The 18,317-nt window shown below is 43.4% G+C and overlaps 2 protein-coding genes across 6 annotated transcripts; one reads left to right on the top strand and one right to left on the bottom strand.

Moving 5' to 3' along the window:
• Positions 1-32: 32 nt before the first annotated feature.
• Positions 33-18,209, top strand: OTUD3 (OTU deubiquitinase 3). Of its 5 annotated transcripts, none has more exons than XM_065855259.2 (9): positions 33-76; positions 1,904-1,953; positions 8,970-9,118; positions 9,813-9,925; positions 12,837-12,959; positions 13,659-13,784; positions 14,359-14,455; positions 14,739-14,917; positions 15,245-18,209. In XM_065855259.2, the coding sequence occupies exons 2-9, from the start codon at positions 1,928-1,930 to the stop codon at positions 15,419-15,421; spliced, it is 990 nt and encodes a 329-aa protein (XP_065711331.2). In that variant the 5' UTR covers positions 33-76; positions 1,904-1,927; the 3' UTR covers positions 15,422-18,209. The 5 variants fall into 5 exon arrangements, with proteins under 5 accessions (XP_065711331.2, XP_065711329.2, XP_071654449.1 ...); XM_065855257.2 differs by having other exon boundaries at positions 76-206; XM_071798348.1 differs by lacking the exon at positions 33-76 and adding an exon at positions 84-180.
• On the bottom strand, positions 4,484-6,275 carry RNF186 (ring finger protein 186). Its single transcript, XM_065855385.2, has one exon. The coding sequence runs from the start codon at positions 5,598-5,600 to the stop codon at positions 4,599-4,601; it is 1,002 nt and encodes a 333-aa protein (XP_065711457.2). The 5' UTR covers positions 5,601-6,275; the 3' UTR covers positions 4,484-4,598.
• Positions 18,210-18,317: the final 108 nt, after the last annotated feature.

Raw genomic sequence — 18,317 nt, 5'->3', positions numbered from 1 at the left:
CCATTACGCAATCAGCGTACGGCCGGCGCGCTGCGCTGGGGGCTCCTGAGCTCCTCTACGCGATCGGCGTAGCGAGGTGCGTAACCTGCGGAACGCGGAGCCGCTGAGGTGATGGCGTGGGCAGGAGGGCAATGCCGGGCGGGCCCTTACCCGGCTCCCGGCTCCTTCACCGCCGTGGTGGTAGGTCCGTCTCCACCACAAGATGGGTATAGTTGTTCTTTCCACTTTTCCCACCTTCATCTGCCATCGTGGGCCTTGTTCCCCACGTTGGTGGCTCACTCGGGGTTAAGGCCCACCTGGGCCCAAGCCATTTTTGAGGTTCTTCTTTCCTGAGAGAGCTTCTCCCTCTCAGGGAGGGTCATAGAGGTAGGGACGTGCATTTGGTGAAGATGCTCTCAGGTTGCTGCCTCAAGACTTCTTTGCCACCTCCACGCAGGACAGGCTGGTTGTATACACATATACACTCATCAGACAAATACGAGGGCTGTGTATGTGTTGCTTCTGATAGCAGGGATGCAGCTGGCACAGGCAGCTTGGGTTGGGAGGATTCACTCCATTGTGGTTAATTAATCTTGATAATTCCCAAGGCTTTGGAGTTGGCTCAACTATTGGAGCATAAGGTTTTTGCATTGTATTTTGGGGGTTTTAAGAAATGCATTTGCTCTGAGAGCAGTCTCAGGGTGGAACCTCAAGTCCAATGTGTAGTAAATTTTGGAGAAAACATTTTTTTTTCAGTAGAAGGAGAGTTATTTTTTTATATGATTGCATTTCACAAAAGCAAAACTAGTTTTGGTTGCTTTATAGCTTGGATAAACGATTTATAGTTTAAAATGTGCTATTTGGGACTTCGTTATAAATCGGTTTTTAAAAAATCCAGGTACCAGTATTGTGTAAAAGCAAATACCATGCCCTAGTTGCTTGTTAATATTAGACCCCATCAGGTTTACTCACACAAGTACTCATGTTACATGTGTGTGTTTTAAGCAGCATCATATCGTCATTAAATGTGACACTGAAGTTCGGAAGGTTCTGTTAGTCCTGGTTAGGGTGCAGAAGGTGTCTGCTTTACCTGTGACTTCAGTAACTGCACAATACAACGGACAAGTCATGACTGGTTCACAGTAGGCGAGGAATCACCTGGACACAAATCTGTGCTTTCAGCCCCAAATCTGCGATTAGTTTCTGGTAGATTTGACAGTTCCGTGTTTGAGGACCTAGAGTTCTCTTTGTACAGAATCCGAGTGATGTGGAAGTGTGAAATGTGTTGTTAATATTTATTCCGTGTTTATTTTTGCCTGTATCTGTGTGATAATGCAGAAGAGCTGCTAACGGTGGACCAAAACATAAGTTGAGTGGAATGACAATTAGGAGTGTGTTTTACCAGATGTTGTAAACTTGGGATCTTATTGTATAGTTTAATAGTAATCAAAGCCAGTTCAATTATGGATATTTTAAAGTTCTGTAGATACAGTGAGACTTATATATTCAACAGTAATTTAGAACACCTACACTCAGATTTTTTCCGGCACTCTCTTACATATTATGTAATTAGTGACTGGGGTGGGTGATGGTGGTGGTTGATGAGAAGCCTGAAAAGGGACTGGGATTGGGAAAGCTGTGGCTTTGGGAGGGGTCCTGTGGGCAGGGGACAGAGTGGAGGCACAGCATGATAAATAAAAGAATCTGGCTAATGTAAATGCATTGTTAAACAAAACACCTTGGAAGTTTCTGGTCCAGGATTCCATCTATACAGGCTATAATCCTTAAATATTGCTACTGGGTTTTATCATGCTCTTAATGTCTCGATGGGATTCTGTCTCTGTAAATTACTGTTCTGTGATATTTACTGAGTTTGAATGTTACTGCTTGGGCCCATTTCTCATTATGACCCTCTCTCTTTCAGGCTCCAACATGTCACCTCATCACTATGAAGCTGGGACCTGGCTACATAAGGTAAGCAGTGCAAGATAATGTGGAGCTGAAACTTTCTTCTTCAAAACCCTGGCATGTGTTAAAACTGAGTACAAGCAAATCCTTTATGTTTTGGAATAGGAATACAACTCTGTTGGCCTTTTCTCCATAAACCTAGTTGCTCCCTCAGAGGTTTGCTTGTCATTGAGCCTTATCTTGTCAGATGAGAATCAAGAGCTGTTATAAAGATATCGGCTTCTAGGGCCTAATGACTTCCACCAACATCCGTGAACTCTGAATCAGCGAGTTGTTCAACATTCCAGTTGAACTGCTGAACACAGGTTTGGAAGGTGCTGATACAAAGTGGTGAGGGTGGAGACGTGGGCTTGCAGGACTGATAATCTTACCATCTGGATCCATAGGGGTTTGTTCGGAGGGCCGGTCTCTCACTGGTGATGGCACATCACGCCTTCTTCTTTCCCACTGGTGCGTGCTGCCTTGAGGAGGCCCTTTTCTGTTGACCATTTTTGTGATACTGTAGAAATTGATGTAATAAAATTGGATGCACCCTTTTGGAAAGGCAGGGTGATGCATTGCAACCCAATTTTTCCTGTTCACGTTAATTCTCTGGTTTAATTTGATCACATCCACATGCTGACAAGCCCACATGGGCTGGCCAGGCTCCATTGTGAGTGATACAGCAGGCAAAGGACGCTGCCTTTAAAACCTTCATTACCTTTCTTGACTGATGATGGCAAACAGATACTGGGTACGACTTCTAAAGCCTTCTGGAGTTGGTGGTGTTGGGTATTGTGCTTGGTCTCTTCTCCTCTTAGGCAAAATTCCCTAAGTTTAATCTTTTTTTTTTTTAATTGGGGTTATTTTATGGCTCTAGTCCAGTTCGTCTTTGTCATCTTATCTTTAGGACAGTCTGTTTCTTCCTTACTATCTGATCATTTGAATGAGATCAGTGTTCTGCAGCAATTAGCGCAAGATTAGTTATCTACTAGATATCTACTCTGATGCATTCACGCACGCTAGATTCAGGCCAATGTTTATGTATTTGTTACATACCTTCACCGTACCAGGCACTCATTGGTGCTAGTGAAGGGACAGTAAAATTGTCTATAAGCTGAAAGACTTGGCGAGAGTTTCTGGAATTATTTCCAGTCCAGCTGAATATCTGGTCCGGTCTTTTTGTATTTGGAATAATACAGTGTTTGGGTTTCTTCTACCAATTGCAAAGCTTTTTTCTGTTTGGTTATTAGCAAATGTTACTACATATGTACTTTGCAATAGGCCAGTTGCAGTCCAAATATGTGAGGGGGGGGGAAAAAAAGGCATTTATTTCCCTTGAAGCTTCATGTTCTTAGGCAGAAAATAGACCTGTTTTTTCCAAGACTCCAGGAGGACAGCAGCTCCTTACCCTCTTAGTCTAATCTGTTTTATCTGCTGGTGAGACACTATGTATGTACACTGAGCAAGTGGAGTGCTTCAGTTGCCATTCTTATCGAACACAAATATTTACCACAGGCCTGATCCAAGGTCTGCTGAGATCCATGGTGCTCTTAAAAATGTACCTTAACTAGACCAATCTCCCAGTTTTTTTCCAATTTATTTTTAGTTGGGTTATAGGATATTTTTGTAGCAACTAAGTATTTTTTTTTTTTAATCAAGGAAAAAACCCAACATGGTGCTTTGATTTCAGGAAACTGGAAGTTTCCTTTCAGTCAGAAAACTGTGAAATGTTTTGACATTAGTTGTCAGTGAGGAATTGAAACACAGAAATCAATGAGCAATTAACATTATTCAACTTTAATGGACATATTCCATATAAAAATATCACATATAGTGTGGCATAGCGATGGACAGATTTCGGTTTAGGAGAATTATGGGCATCTCCAAGGGCAATATCATACTTAACATAGAGAAGGCAAGAAGGGAGGTGATGTGGGTAGCCAGAAAAGGGCATTTAGGTGTGAGGAACTATTTCTGTGCTAAATAACACAGGGAATTTGGGAGTGTCATGAGTTTTTGAGAGCCTTGCCCTTTGCAAGCCACAGACTTGAGACTGGGAGTGTTGATGTTGCCTCTCCCTCTCTAGTTTGGTGGGCACCAGGTGGCACCAACTGACGTCTCCCTGTCCCAGCCCCACCTTCCTGTCTCTCCCAACAACCATTTGGGCAGTGATAGAGATTAAAGTGATAATTTGGGTTACAACTCCTCTGTTTCACTGAGACTGGGCATTCAGTCACTGGTTTAGCAGTTGTGTTTCCACACATTGTCACCAAAAAAAGTGTATGTGTGTTAAGCAAGTTGGAAAACAGAACCTCAGGTAGGGATTTTCACAGGACATCATCTGTCAGTTGTTTGAGGTAACATTCTGCGGTGCTAATCAGGGGATGACACAAACAAGAACAACATGATGAAAGCAAAACAGCAAAATGATTAGTCTGGGATAAAAAATTGTGTGGAAAAGCTACAATTTATATCTTGTCAATATCAACACAAAAATATTTTACAGATTAAATTTAACACCACTGTGCATTGTCATTGCACCAGCTTAGCCCCCTGTTGGATTTATTACAGGAATGATTGCTTTCAAAGTCCAATAACTGACTGGCCATGTGCCTGACATCCAGCTTTGCAGGCAGGACCGGTCTATTATCACACACGTTAAACCGTTTTCAGGCAATAGCAGCGATGTGGGTCTCCTTCTGGCTGGAAGCGAGCAAGTCCGTCTTACACCACCAGTAGAATTTTGGAGTGCAGCAAAGCGCCATAGACAGGACCAAACCCAAAATGAGCATGAGACAAATTACCCATTTTATCAGCCCTGAGTATATAAACGGGAGGATGAGGATGATGAGGATCACCACGAGCAGCAGGAGCAGCACAAGTCTCTGGGTAGCCAGTCTGTTGTCTGCCGGAACATTTTCAGCTCTGTATAAAGTGTCTTGGCTGCTGTGAATCCAGCTGTTGCTGTCCAGCCCTATGGCAGAGACGTGCACCTCAACATTTGAATCAGGGTTTTCCAAGTGCTCCATGATATCTTCTTTATTTTGAAGTGTACGGATGAGCCCTCCTGACACAGATGTGGCTTTTCGGCACAGGGGGCAGGTGATGATCCAGGTGTTTTCTTCTTTCCTGAGGATCAGCTTGAGGCAGACGGCGCAGAAGGTGTGCTGGCACTCCAGGAGCTTTGGGACTCTGTAGATGTTGTACTTGTTGAAGCAGATCAGGCAGTCCATATTGATAGACGTTGTGGTTGGACACTGCTGATTGACATCCACACTGCACTCTTTGGGAGAGTTTGAGTTTGTTAGCATAACGAGAGGCTTGGGGTTTGCACAGTCTCCTTCCAAAATTGCTGTCTTAAAGGCATCGGGACTGCCTCGCTCTGTGCCTGAAGGTCTCTCCATTTCTTTATTATGTTCCGCAGTGAGTTCCAGCCTCTTCACGTCTGTAGCGTTTTCTGCTGGGGCTCCTGCTCTGCTCATTACTGCAGCGGGTGCAGGACTGTCCTCTTCAGCCTGCGCTGCTCCCAGAGCCGTTGATCCGTTTTCATCCAGCTTGTCAGTGGATTTCTCCATGGAGATAAACCTCAGTGCAGTTCGTCTTCCCTTAGCTGAAGGATTTGATGAGTTTCTGGCTCCTTTTATAAGTTGCTTTATTCCTGTTGTATGCATGATTGATTAGTGACAGCTTTAAGCATGTTGAGCTCTTACAATATGATGTTTTTATGAGATAGGGACCTGAGTTAATGATTAATTTCGTGGCCAAGACATTTTACAACAGCTGATAATATCCCCGAGCAATTCCTGTCCAGAAGCAGATCTCATGGCGTTAACAGACTGCAGCTTTGGCCACTGTGCTAGCCATACACTACCATTACTACTAAATTAGTACTTTATTTGTTAAAAGCAATTTCATTGGTCTCTAACCACTGCTTTGCTGGACAGCGGCAGATTCAGGGGAATTATCTAATAGTTACATCAGTGTGCTGAATGCAGTGCTTTGATTAGAGAGTGTGAGTACCACCGATTTTGCATGCTCTGGGTAGGGAGTCTGCTCTTGCTTTAGTAATACTATCCTAGAGCTGTTATCCTACAGCACAAAGTATAGAATGAGATGGAGATTATTTATATTAGGTGTTGAATGTCTGATTATTATCAAGTCTTTTATTGTAGGAGCATCCCTGTTGGTTTCAGTCACCAAAGGGCTTCAGGTGCGGACTGAAGCATGACTTAGGGTCTCACAGAGTCCATGGGGGAGATCTGGAAATTAAAAGCAAGGTTAATGTCTTGGTAGGACCATCTTCTTGGGGTTTTTTTTTGCATTCCCAGGACAACCTCACGCATTCAGGTTACACGGTTTGGTGAATATTCAGCTGAAAAAGGAAAAAAAAAGCCTGAACAAAATCCCTCACTCTTAATTTCTCTCTGCCTTTTTGTTCGAGGCATAAAATACAGGTGATTTCTCAGTAAGAGAGAACTAGTTCAGCGTTACTGGTAGAAGACACACAGTTTGTAGCCTCAAGTGCACCTGAACACTCACACTGTCTATGCTACCATGTACCAGTGCCTCCCTCCAGCAGAGGAGCAGCAGTAAAAATGAAACAACCGCAATTCAGGAGTACACAGAGTTCAGGAAGAGTCTAATCTCATGAACTCACTGGTGGGGAGGATGAGGTGAGAAGAGCTTGTTCTTCTTTGCTGAGAAACAGGCAGTTTGTTGTAGGCAAACTTCGGAAAAGTGTCTGGGCGTTCCTGCTGTATTTCTGCTGACGTGGCATCTGGCAGCATTTGATAGAGTTCTGGGTGACCCCACATTTTAGGAGCCTGAAGATCTTTCGGTTGCAAAAAGTAGGACTCAAAGTGCAAGAATGTCTGGAAGTGAGCTGGTACACTGCAAGGCTCATTTGTGTTTAAAAATATGAGAATTTTCTATTGCATTGCACATACCTCTTTATTAGTAGCTGAACACGTAAAAAGAAAATATCTGGGAAAGGAGAAGACACATCTGCCATTTTTACAACACTTTAGAAATTTCAAATTTGGTTTGTCAGTTCCCGTTTCCAAAATGAAACTGTCTTAAAATGTACGGATTCTTAATTATTAGAATAGGGTGAAACTGTCTGGCAGATGTTGGGAAGCTGGAACAGACACCCAAGAGGGGCAACTACACCTCTGCCTTAAAAACTTCACAGCGTGCCTGTGTGTTTGTTCGCTCTTCTCGCAGCAGGTGACCGTCGGGTGCCTTCTGATGGTATGTGATGGAAATTTGGAGCTAGTTGGGGTGCGGTTGGTCTTGCTACAGCAGTGTGTGGTTTCTTTGCTCCGTTTTTGTTGCTTGTATTGAGTTAAAAACGTTTGTTTGTTGTCGTCCTCCATTGATTAAATTTTCCTCCAAGTGTCACAGGACCTGCCCTGATTTTGGCGTAGATTTGTCCTTCATGTTGCAACCATTGATCGCTGGCTCACATAGCCCTTTAAAGCCGCTTAGGCTAATTATGCTTCATTAATCATTTGCAGTCAGTTTGTATACTCATCCCGTTTCCCTACTTTCAGTATGTTTGCACAAGAAAATGTGTTTCTATGGGCTTCTCCTGCGCTTGTTTATGGCAGGAAATGGATATAAAAGAGCAGTTGCGTCATGTCAGTGCAGAATCCTTGCTTGTTGTAGGGCTTTGAGCACAATAATAGTCAAAATATTGTCGATGGTCCCGTGAGCTTTTTCCTGTGTTTCAGATTGTTGTGACAAGGGGAACTGAAAAAAAAAGGTGACTTTAACATTCTCGTGATTCCCTTGTTAGCATAACTTTGTTCTCGTGGTGCCACCTCGCGGGTAGTCAGTCCGCTCCCCTCTTCCTTTGATCCCTAAAGCCCTCCGCTTCCCCCAGCGAGGGGCCTTTGATCCCTAAAGCCCTCTGTACCCCCTGCCTCATTTTCCCTCCTGGGACACCTTCCTCTCGCCTTCATCCTCCTCCTCCTCCTCCTCCTCCGCCTCTTCCTGGAGGACTCCCCACGCCGTGCCTGGGGTAGAGCGGCCGCGCTGGCGCCGCTCTTGCTACGCTCTCACTACGCTCTCGATGGTCACGTAAGGGATGCCGTTGTGCGCAGGCGCGCTGTGCGCCCCGCAGGATGTCCCGCAAGCAGGCGGCCAAGGCCCGGCAGGGCCCCGGAGCCGGGAAGAGGCGGCAGCCCCGGCAGCCCCCCGTCAGAGCGGCTCCGGACCCCGATGCAGGCTGCGGGGGCCTCGCCAGGCAGCTCCGGGCCCTCGGTCTCAAGCTGCGGGAGGTGCCGGGCGATGGGTGAGCACTGCGATGGGTCTCGCCGGCACCCCTGGGGCTGACACTTCCACCGGCCTTCCTGTTCCCGGGTCTCTTGTCTCCAGGGACTGGGGGTTTTCTCCTCCTCGGGGTGGTGGGGAGTCTGCGTTCCCGGGGGCTGAGGGCTTTCCCCTGGGTATTGAGTGGGGCCAGTGCTCCACAGGGATGGAGGCTTCCCTTCTGTACCCCACAGGGATCAAGCGATCTCGGCCCTGTGGTTGTGCAAGGCCGGTGTCCCCTGGGGCCGGGGGCTCTGCTGGCCCCAGGCCTGGTCCTCGTGTGGGCTGAGGGCACCACTGGGCTGCTGAGTGAAGTGTAGGAGGGTCCGTAAGTACGAGGTGAAAAGGGCATTAGACGTGTCTGCTGAGAAATTGCTTGGAACATCATTGGTTTGTCATTTTTTGTGTAATTTGTCTCGGTGTCAGTTTAAGACAGTTTGGCCCAGTGTTCCTACTGCCCTTGACTCATTGGAGCTGATGACATGTTCGCTCAAAACCTCATGTTCTTGCCAGCGATTATTCTAATAGTGACAGCTGTTCAAAGTACAAGGAATGGGTGCTATTTCATATTCATATCCTTGTTAAACTTCCTAGGCAGAAAAAACGCAGCTCTTTTTCTTTTCCTTTAACACCATATACCTTCCACCACTCCGCCACAGTCATTTATATAGTGCTGTATGTGTTAGCTCAGTTTCAGACACACTAACTTGTGGTTTCTCTCTGTGTAGCAATTGTTTGTTTCGGGCACTTGGTGACCAGCTTGAGGGGCACTCGCGAAACCACCTCAGACATCGCCAGGAAACAGTGGATTACATGATAAAGCAGCGAGAGGATTTTGAGCCTTTTGTGGAGGATGATGTGCCCTTTGACAAACATGGTATGGTCTCTGCAGGACTCTAATGGAAGGGGTTATTGTTTAATGTGATTAAATCTCACCTGAGTACCTTCCTACTAAACATTTCCTCCTGCCAGAACTATGTTATGGCTCCTCTCTAGTTCTCAGAAACAGTGAACTTACATTTCTCTCTGTTATGTTTCTGTAGAAAGTCGAGCTATTAAACTTGTGTTATATTTGTCTTGGAAATTGTTTAATTTTAGGAGAAACTTGGAGAAGGAAGGAGGCAAAAAAAAAGGCAAGGAGTAGAAAACTGGTGTTTATAAAACGAACTTGCAAAAGTAGTCTGGCTCTCTTTGAACACTGGTGGGTGTGGAGTGGGTTTCTTTTTCTCCTTGGCACTTGGCCTTTGTTTTCATAGCTGCAGGGATGTGCCAAGTACCATGCGGTGATGCATTTAGTATGTGGCACTCTTCCTTCCGAGCTAATGCAGAGCTTACAGCCTTGCATAATCAAAGGGTGTACTGCAGTTTTTGGAGGTTTCTGTGGTCATTTAAAGTGCATTAACTTCTGTCATGGCCAAATTCTTGCCTCAGCAGTCACTGTCTCACAGTTGGGATTTCCTTTCCAGAATTTCTTGGGCTTGTGTTGAACTTTTGTTACTCACTATCCCTCCAGTGCTTTTGGAAGTGTCAGAAATGAGGTTTCCAACTCTTCTGAATGTTTTTTCCTTTAGTTACCAATTTGGCAAAGCCCGGTACCTTTGCTGGCAACGATGCTATTGTGGCCTTTGCAAGGAACAATCAAATCAATGTGGTTATTCATCAGTTTAATACTCCACTGTGGCAGGTGAGAAACAAAACTTCTATGTTTTGCCCTAATTTTTAGCTGGTGAATACAAATAGTGCTGAAACTTCCTGATGTATTAAAAGAGAATTGTCAGCAGCCACAGTTAGCTTGGTGTGGTGTTGCTGCACTTGCTTTTTCAGCCTTGTAGGAAAACATTCTGGATTTTAGCTAGGAGGGGATGAAAGAAAACAATGAATGCTTGAAAGATAAGTATGAGGAGACAGAGCAACATGTTTTGATTTGATTTTAAGCTACTGGCTTCATTGATATGTTTTTTCTCTCCTGAAGATCGAACTACATATTAGGTGGGTTTTCTCACATTAATTTGAGCCAGGCTTAAAGAAACCTGTATGATAAGGTGCATGAATATGGAAATGAAGGTATAGCAAGGCAGTCCCTGCGGTGTATGTGAGTGAAGCTCCATGAGTTCTGCATGGAATTTGGAATGAGAAGGTTTCTGATGGTTGGAGAAATGGGTTTCTGCACTGGGCAGAAGAGGGAGGTGCTGTTTAATTAGCTTCTGGAAAGGACCATGTGTCTGGTTTCCTCTGACAGCGGGGCACTGGAACAATTAATCCATCGAGTCTCTCCTGCTCTCTTTTTTGTTGTTTTTCGGTGAAAAGTCAATGCTGGAAGGGGTCCACCCTCCATCTCTGCCTGTTCATTAAGCAAGCGAGAACCTGTGTTGAAGGCAGAGTTGTTTCTGACCCCAATTTACAGAAAGAACCAATGAAGTATATAGATTAAACAGGGCAATAAAGATAAAAGACCAGATGAAAGCTTTCAGTGGTGTCTTAAATACATTTGAAACAGTGTCAGGTGGATTCCTGAGCTCAAACAAGTTTAAACTCTTATTAATATGGCAGCCGTGGGCAGTAAGACAGCTAACCTACATGTTGTTGTTTTATAAAGCATACCTGACAATTACACAAGTGAATACTTGACCTGTGAGGGTGAACAGAGGTAACAGCCCTGCAGGAGAGTTCATGGGGGTGCTGTTTGTGTTTTGAACCGGATACTCACCTCCATGTACTTATCCCTTATCGACATTTCATATATCCTCTCAAAAACTTTAAACTCTTTTTTTTTTTCCCCATTCATTGACCTTTCCAGGGTTGTAAATACAGCGTTTGTGGTGAGGTTCTGCTTTGCCTGAGTGTGGTATTGTCAGTGAAAGGTTGTCTTAGGCTCCTGAGAATGGCATAACTAAAAAGCTGTTAATAGTTGCACCGTAAGGAGTCCCCTGCCCGCACAGAGGAGACATCCGGGTGTCAAATAATGTAGAGGACCACAATATGGTGACAATGTTAGCAAGTTGTTAGACTTAACTAACCCAGAACACCTTTTTTCTTAATTTTCTATGCATCTACATACTTTTTTTTTATCCTGCTCTCTTCTTTGGAGCCGCAGCAAAACTTTAGATTAGATTCCAAAAAAGCAGATGGTGTGAATATCTCCTTTGGTCCCAACTCTAAAGCAGATGGTGAGTTACCCTTTAATTTTAAGAGAACCATTTGTATGTGCTGCAGCTGAGCTGGAACAGCATGAGCAGAAATGTTCAGGACCTCAAGCTCTTTCTCAAGCTCTGACCTAAGCAGCAGCTCTTTGGAGCTTGACTTTTTAGGGCTTTCAACACCCTTTTCCTTTTATTGATAGTGACTGTAAATGTAGAGCTTCAAGTTATGTCAGATATGTGGGTTATTTTATTGGCTTCTTTGATAACTGCTTACCTTTTTTCAGTGTTTTTGCCTTTTTTGATCTGCAGCTGTCTTTTACCTACATTTCTAGTGTATTATGGAAAGATCATGCAAAAAGAGGCTTCACGACTGAGAGCTAAATTGCCTGATTTTCAGAATGATTATTCAAGAGTTTTGGGATTTCTTAGATACCTATGTAGGCTCTGGCAGAGGACAAATGTTGATAATACATCTTATTGAGATCCAACATGTTGAATAACTTGATAGAATAAACAAGTGTTGAGTTGGAACTCAAAGGTGAACAAGTGTAAAGTAGATGAATGGAGAATATCTGTTGTGAAATCCGTGCAGCACAAACTGCAGACGTGTTTGAAAGGTGACTTGGTGTAAATTCTGTAAGTTGGCGTAAGCTGATTTGAAGACGTGAAAGGATTGGGAAATTCTGGCACCCTAAAGCAAGCGTTTCTTGTTGTTTGCTTACTGACGTCTTCTCCAGGAAAGCTGTCAGATCTTTGAACTCTGCCTTGACAGGTAAGCAAAGGAGATCTGCAAATGCAGTGTGATTGTCTGCATTCTTCACAAGAGCTGGAATGCTGTGTAGCTTTTAGCTAATAGTTTGAAACACCAATGATCAGGGTAGGAGTTATTCTTGCATCAATAGAGATAATACTCAGAGCAGGAATTTTCTACAGAAACTGGTGTACGTGGTGCTGGCAAAGCAAAAGAACATTTGGTTGTTAACAGTGCTCCTGAACAGGGTTAATACATTTTCATTATTGGGTTTTATTTGTATTAGTCTTTCTTTTTAAAACATAAAACAGCATCTTGTCCGACTGCAGGACAAAACTTACCCTGGGTGACAGTTTCCACTGTGGTCTTAACTTGAACTGACTTTTTTTCCTCGTGTTTGAAGTAGAAAAGGTGTTGTACACTGAATGGGAGCTGTCACTGAAACCGTGTCTGGGAAGATGATCAGGAAACTGAGCTTTCCACTGAAATATTTTGTTTGTTAGGATGTAACTGAGCCAGCGTTGTGTATCTGGGCACATCTGGATCATTAGGTCAGCTCTTCCTGTTTAAAGATGCTTCAGGAGCTACGTACTTTGCTTCCAATCACAGTGTTTATCACTGCTTCAAAAAAACATAATACTTTGAAAAATAGGATGCTGAAGTTGATTGCAAATCCTCATTTGGGATTTGTTTGTTTCATTTAGGTTCAGGGCACAGACAAAACCAATGCAAGGGAGCTGCATATTGCGTATCGGTACGGAGAGCACTACGACAGTGTGAGGAGAATCAGCGATGATTCTCAAGGTCCGGCATATCTTCAGATGGAGGTGGGTGCTGATGGGTGACCTGAGCCAGCTGTGGGTGATAAATAAAACGTGAATGTTACCGCTTGATTTCCTTTCTCGTTTATATTGAAATTGAGAAGAGAATTTGGTCCCTGTTTCATGCTGGGGATCGAAAAGCCCCTGAGGTGGTTGTAAGTAGTGCTGCCTGTTCTCCTGAGATGGACAGTGAAGTGTTTGAATTACCAGGCTGAAAATCAATCCCAAATCTGATGCTGTAGATGCCTTAAAGCAACCCCACCTGAATTACATACTTATGCACCTCAAGTGCAAAAATAAAGGGAGGAAAGAGAGAGAAATTAAACAGCTGGATACAACAGCCGTCTTCATAGCTCACTTTTTCATTTTAAGGACTAAGCTGTGCTTTCCTGGAGGTTCTCTGCACGCAACTGTATAATCTGTGGCATTGTAAAATAGATTAATGCTTCATTTCAAAAGCCAGTGGTTTTTCATTGGCATTGATGATCCTGTAGTATGTGAGGGTTTGCTCAGTAGTGTACAAGTCATGGGAAACCATGTCTGTGATGATGGAAGTTATCCTGTGTCGAAGCATCTTAGAAACTGGGTATTTCTGACAAAAGTGTGCCATAATTATTAAATTTCTGATGATGTCAGGTTTTTTTACTCTAGATGATGAAATTGCTGCATGTTTGTGTGATCTGCTGGGCTTTGCTTTTCTTGCAGATGTTTTGCAAAAATGATTTGAATTCTAATAAAGAGGAAGAAGTGAAACCTCAAAAGGGTAGCTCTGAAAATGAGATTGAAGATGAAGATGCTGTACACAAAGTGTGTAAAGCAAGCGGATGTTCGGTAAGTATTGAATAGCCCTTTTGTGCTTCATGTTCAGACATTGTGGAAGTAGCCTTGGTAAAAATTGTAAAAAATATTAATCTGGGATAATTTCAGTACCACAGCCAGAAATAAGGATGCATTTCACCCTAGACTCAGTGCTTAAACGCAGATGAAATACATAATCTGTGTGGACAGCTAATAATTGTGGAAGGTTTGTTTTCTAGTCTATCAGAAAAATTACTTGGAAACAACTTTTAAAAGCTAAAATCCTTTGAGGCTGGCTGTAGTTAGACTATTTAATCTATATCTTAGCTGTTGTCACTGGATAGCTTATGTGGTTGCTGCTTGCACGGCGCAAATGCAGAGAACAGAAGGGGTCAAGAGTGAAACAGTTACACTGAAACAGCGTATTCATTTCTCCTGATATCTTCAGGATGTTAAGATTTTTCTCCCTCACCTTTTTCAGAAATGGAACACAGGCTGATTGAAAGGTCAAAAACAGACAGCAGTTAGTGATGCCTGTGGCTGTTAAATGAATGTACGTCAGTGATTTGAACTGTCTTCAGTGTTATCTTTCTCCTCTTGTGGACAGGACGCTGATTTAGTAAGTCAGATTCTGGAAGAGGAAGACTACAATATAGAATCTGCGATATTTGCTGTCTTGCAAGTGAAGGAATTGGAAAGAATCAGTAAGTACACAGAATTTGTCACCTGGTGCTTCATAATAACGCTGTCTGACGTTAGTGTTCCCTGTGAACAGCAGTTCAGCAGGGACAGTGGCGGTCGAAGTTTGCTGTTTGCTGTGCTGCTGCCTCAGCCTTTTTCTGCTCAGGAAGGTTATTAGTGAGGGCAAATACCATCTGATTGCCAAAAAAGATACACTGTTCCAGAAACTCCAGAAGAGGGAATTGGCCAACAGTGAGACAACTTCTGGGTAGAGTGTGTCTGAGCAAAACCTCTGTCGTTTGGTAGGTACTGAGGAGCAGCACAATCCCCGGAGCAAAGAGCAGAATTTGTGTAGCAGAACTCTGCGGGAAGCAAATGGAAGTGGTTCAAGAATCTCTGGAAATCAGAGCTTGCATCAAGGTGAAAAAACCAGCAAAGGACAGGCTGGAGCCGGTGAAGAGAATCGAGCTAGCAGAAACCCAAAGGTATGTGAAGGTGGTTTGGCTGTGATTTGAACGCCCTTTAACGATCAGGGGAATGCTTAGGGATGCTTAATTGGCAGCTGTCTTCTCATTTGAATTAAAATACTGGCTTTTGTTGCTGCTACAGCTGTGACTTCTCCGATACAAACATTTATTAGTGACATGTGGCACTCTTCCCAAAATGACACAAAATAAAGTCCTGATAAGTAGTTTGGAATAAACATTCCCTGGCAGCTGCTTTGATACCTGCCTGTCTCCTTTCCAGTGTATTGTTTTTCTACAACTGAGCAGAAAAGGTGTATTTTCAGCTGTGTGTTTTCATCCTTTCAGGTATCTAAGAAACAAAAGAAGGAACAGCAGCGGCTGGAGAAGAAGAAGCGGCAGGAAGAAAGACACCGACAGAAGGCCGTGGCCACCAAGAGTGACTGTGCAGATAGTGGCAGGACAGAGAGGGACTCGGACAACCAGGTCACCTTAGTGAAGGCCACAGCAGCTCTAAATATCTGACTGAATGTATTCTGAGTGAGAAAAGTAAATGAAACTGATGGAGACAAAATTCCCCTGAAGCAAATTTCCAAGCACCCATTGTTGTCCTAAAGATGGTTTCTGTGGAGATCTCTGAGCGCACATGAACTTCCTGGTTCTGTGGTTGTGGCACAAACAATTCTTCAGTAATTCTGCACCAGCCTGCGTGTGAGAAGAGCTGTTCGAACTTAAAAAAAACTAGAGACTTGTTTTTGTAATTTTGGAGTCAGATGAAGGTGAGAAGCTTTTCCTCACACTGAAGTGTCAGATTTGCTGTGACGTCTCTTGATGTGCTTAGGTTATTTTTTTTCTACAGCCAGTTTTTACTTATGCTTGGAGGAGCTTTATTTACCTTGCTGTCAGGAAAAGCTGAACAGTTCTCAACTCAGGAACGTGTTTTATTTTTTTCTGTTAAAATTTAAATAAAGTAAGGGAACAGAATTCCAGAATCTTCCAAAGCTGTCTCAGCCAACACTGTATCAAACATGAGGTTCCGTTATTTTTCTTTTCCCATGCAAGAATGCAGTGAGAAGTTTTAATCCAACTAGAACTGCCTGTGCTGTTACACTGGGCTGTTTCAGGAGTGATTAATACATGAAGGGAGAATGGGATTGCTGTGTCCATGCTTGTTTCTTGCTTAAGTTTGAGATCAGCTCACTTGCTAATTATTGAGACCTACTGAGCAAACAAAATAATACCAACAGACCCTTGAGACTGCAGAGCAAATTAATCTGATTGGGTGAAGTCTAATGAAGTAGTAAAATGCGACATGAGCAGGCGTAGGCTTCTGCTGAGTGCTGTTATTTGGACATGGAATCTCATCTCCTTTGCCGTACTTTGGAGCTTTTGGGCTACTCCAGACCTTTAGTCCAAGCCAGGAACTTGATAGTCATTAGTTTCCAAGTGAAATTAGTACAGCCAAAGGATCAAGAGTCCTGGGAGCAAGCTTCCGAGGAGCAGTGATCACTGGGAACCGTGCCTACTTCACACATCATCCGTCAAGCTTTTTTCATCTTAAATTCCCCTTCGGTAAGGTCACCAAGTACCGTAGAATGTACAGCTGGAATCCTGTGATGCTTTTCCCTATAGGACTGGGAATTTGGACTGTAATGTAAGAACTTTGGGACTTGGCCCTCGATTTATGGCTTGCAGTGTTTCAGCTTCACTCAGGTTTTTGGACTTGTATCAAGCACTAACTTGAAGAAAGCACATGTGCACTTAGACGCACAACAGATAACAGGAGACACCTCATCAGCCAGGGCAGAGACAGAATAGATTTTTTGGAAGTAAGGAACAAGTAGAAAAAAAATTGATCTTTGATGTTTCCAAATCAGCACAGAAATATAAATGCCTTTTTTAACTGAACTACCAAGATCTGAGCTACTACTTCATGTTCTCTGCTACCGTTTATCAAGAGCATTTGAAGAATAAAACGAAAGGAGCTCTGCTTGAAGTACTGGTGGTTTAGAACAGGTTTTAATGCTGGTGAAGAAGTTACTTTGATTCCTGTGATGAGCTTGGTGGAAATAAAATGTAATACAAAGCAGCTTTTATGCTTTACGGTGGGACAGAGTGTCTGGCGAGTGAAGCAACGTTAAGTGCTGCTGTAAGTCCCGGTGGTAGGTGAATTCACAGTACTTTTCTTAAAGTAAAAAATTACTTTGGTGAAATCCATTTTATGCCAACGTTAGCTTGTAATAGCGTTACTTGCTCAAATTCTTTTTTCCCCAAACAGTCAGTATTACAGTACTGGAAAGAATGGTAAGTCCCAGCTTCATGGGGAGAAAGCGCACATCAGATTCTCTTCATTTTTGCCAGGATGACTTTGTACTTGCAAAACCATTTTACATCCGAAGATGTTAAAACTTTATCTGTTTTCGATTTTTTTTTCCTTTAGCTGCTGAAATTTCTACCGACTTTTACAATGTGTATTTTTTCTAGATGATCCATATGCAACATTCTCAGGGAAACTCACTTTTACACAGAGAATTTGTAAACAGGTCATGGATTTTCCTTGCAGAAGGATGAGAGGCGAGAAACAAAAAGAAGAGAAACATGATTCATAGCTCATGTTTACTCTTTGGTGGAGTTAACGATGCAGTCATGGGACAATAAGCACTGTGCGTTCCCTTGGTATTTGGGGAGGATTACTGTTTTTTACGAGCTGCTCACTCACATTTTGGGGGTCATAAGTGGGCAGGAGGTTGCAGGTGAGCTTTGGTGGCTGCTGGACCAGCAGGTCATAAAATCACAAAATCATTTGGGTTGGAAAAGACCCTCAAAATCATCGACTCCAGCTGTTAACCCAACCCTGGCACTAACCCATGTCCCTAAGAACCTGATCTACACATCCTTCTTGAAGGCAAGTATGTGGCAGGGCCATATAAAAAGCTTTTCCTGCATCCCATCCATGACCATCATCTTCCCCAGGTTTACTTTTTCCAGGTAAGGAGCCCAGTTGAACTGGAAGTTTTCAGCCTTTAGGCAGGTTCTGTTTGCTGTCCATAAGCACTTCTTGGCCTTATGATGTGTAGCTGGGCTTTTCTGCCTGTGCTACCGTTCCTGTGGTACCTCGTTCCTTCTGGAGAGCTGATTTTTAGATTATTTAACAGGGGTTTTTTTATTATTTAACAAGTTCACCTCATCTGCAGTGCTTGAACAGCAGCAGAAGTCACGTCATCCATCGTCTCCACATCTGCAGTATTCTTGCACTCCTTTTCTGTTGGATTTTGTTGAAATCACAGTAAAAGTTTTCCTTTCTCCCTCCAGACTCTCTGCAGATCGCTTGTTTCTGTTAACCAAACCAAACTCCTTTTTCTTGGATGTTCTGTGCAGTAAAGGTTGCAAAGATGCAATAAACTTGCCCAGTTTGGACCAT

This window comes from Patagioenas fasciata, chromosome 23 (assembly GCF_037038585.1).
Source record: "Patagioenas fasciata isolate bPatFas1 chromosome 23, bPatFas1.hap1, whole genome shotgun sequence".
NCBI classification, from domain to species: Eukaryota; Metazoa; Chordata; class Aves; order Columbiformes; family Columbidae; genus Patagioenas; species Patagioenas fasciata.
This window is presented reverse-complemented; position numbering and strand designations above follow the sequence as displayed.

What these genes read in the sequence shown, in the direction of transcription:
- OTUD3 (XM_065855255.2), top strand. Translation starts at nt 8,055, where the DNA reads ATGTCCCGCAAGCAGGCGGCCAAGGCCCGGCAGGGCCCCGGAGCCGGG. An exon ending in GAAGGAATTGGAAAGAATCA is followed by an intron (nt 14,456 to 14,738) that starts GTAAGTACACAG and finishes GTCGTTTGGTAG; the next exon opens with GTACTGAGGAGCAGCACAAT. An exon ending in GAGCTAGCAGAAACCCAAAG is followed by an intron (nt 14,918 to 15,244) that starts GTATGTGAAGGT and finishes TCATCCTTTCAG; the next exon opens with GTATCTAAGAAACAAAAGAA.
- RNF186 (XM_065855385.2), bottom strand. Translation starts at nt 5,600, where the DNA reads ATGCATACAACAGGAATAAAGCAACTTATAAAAGGAGCCAGAAACTCA.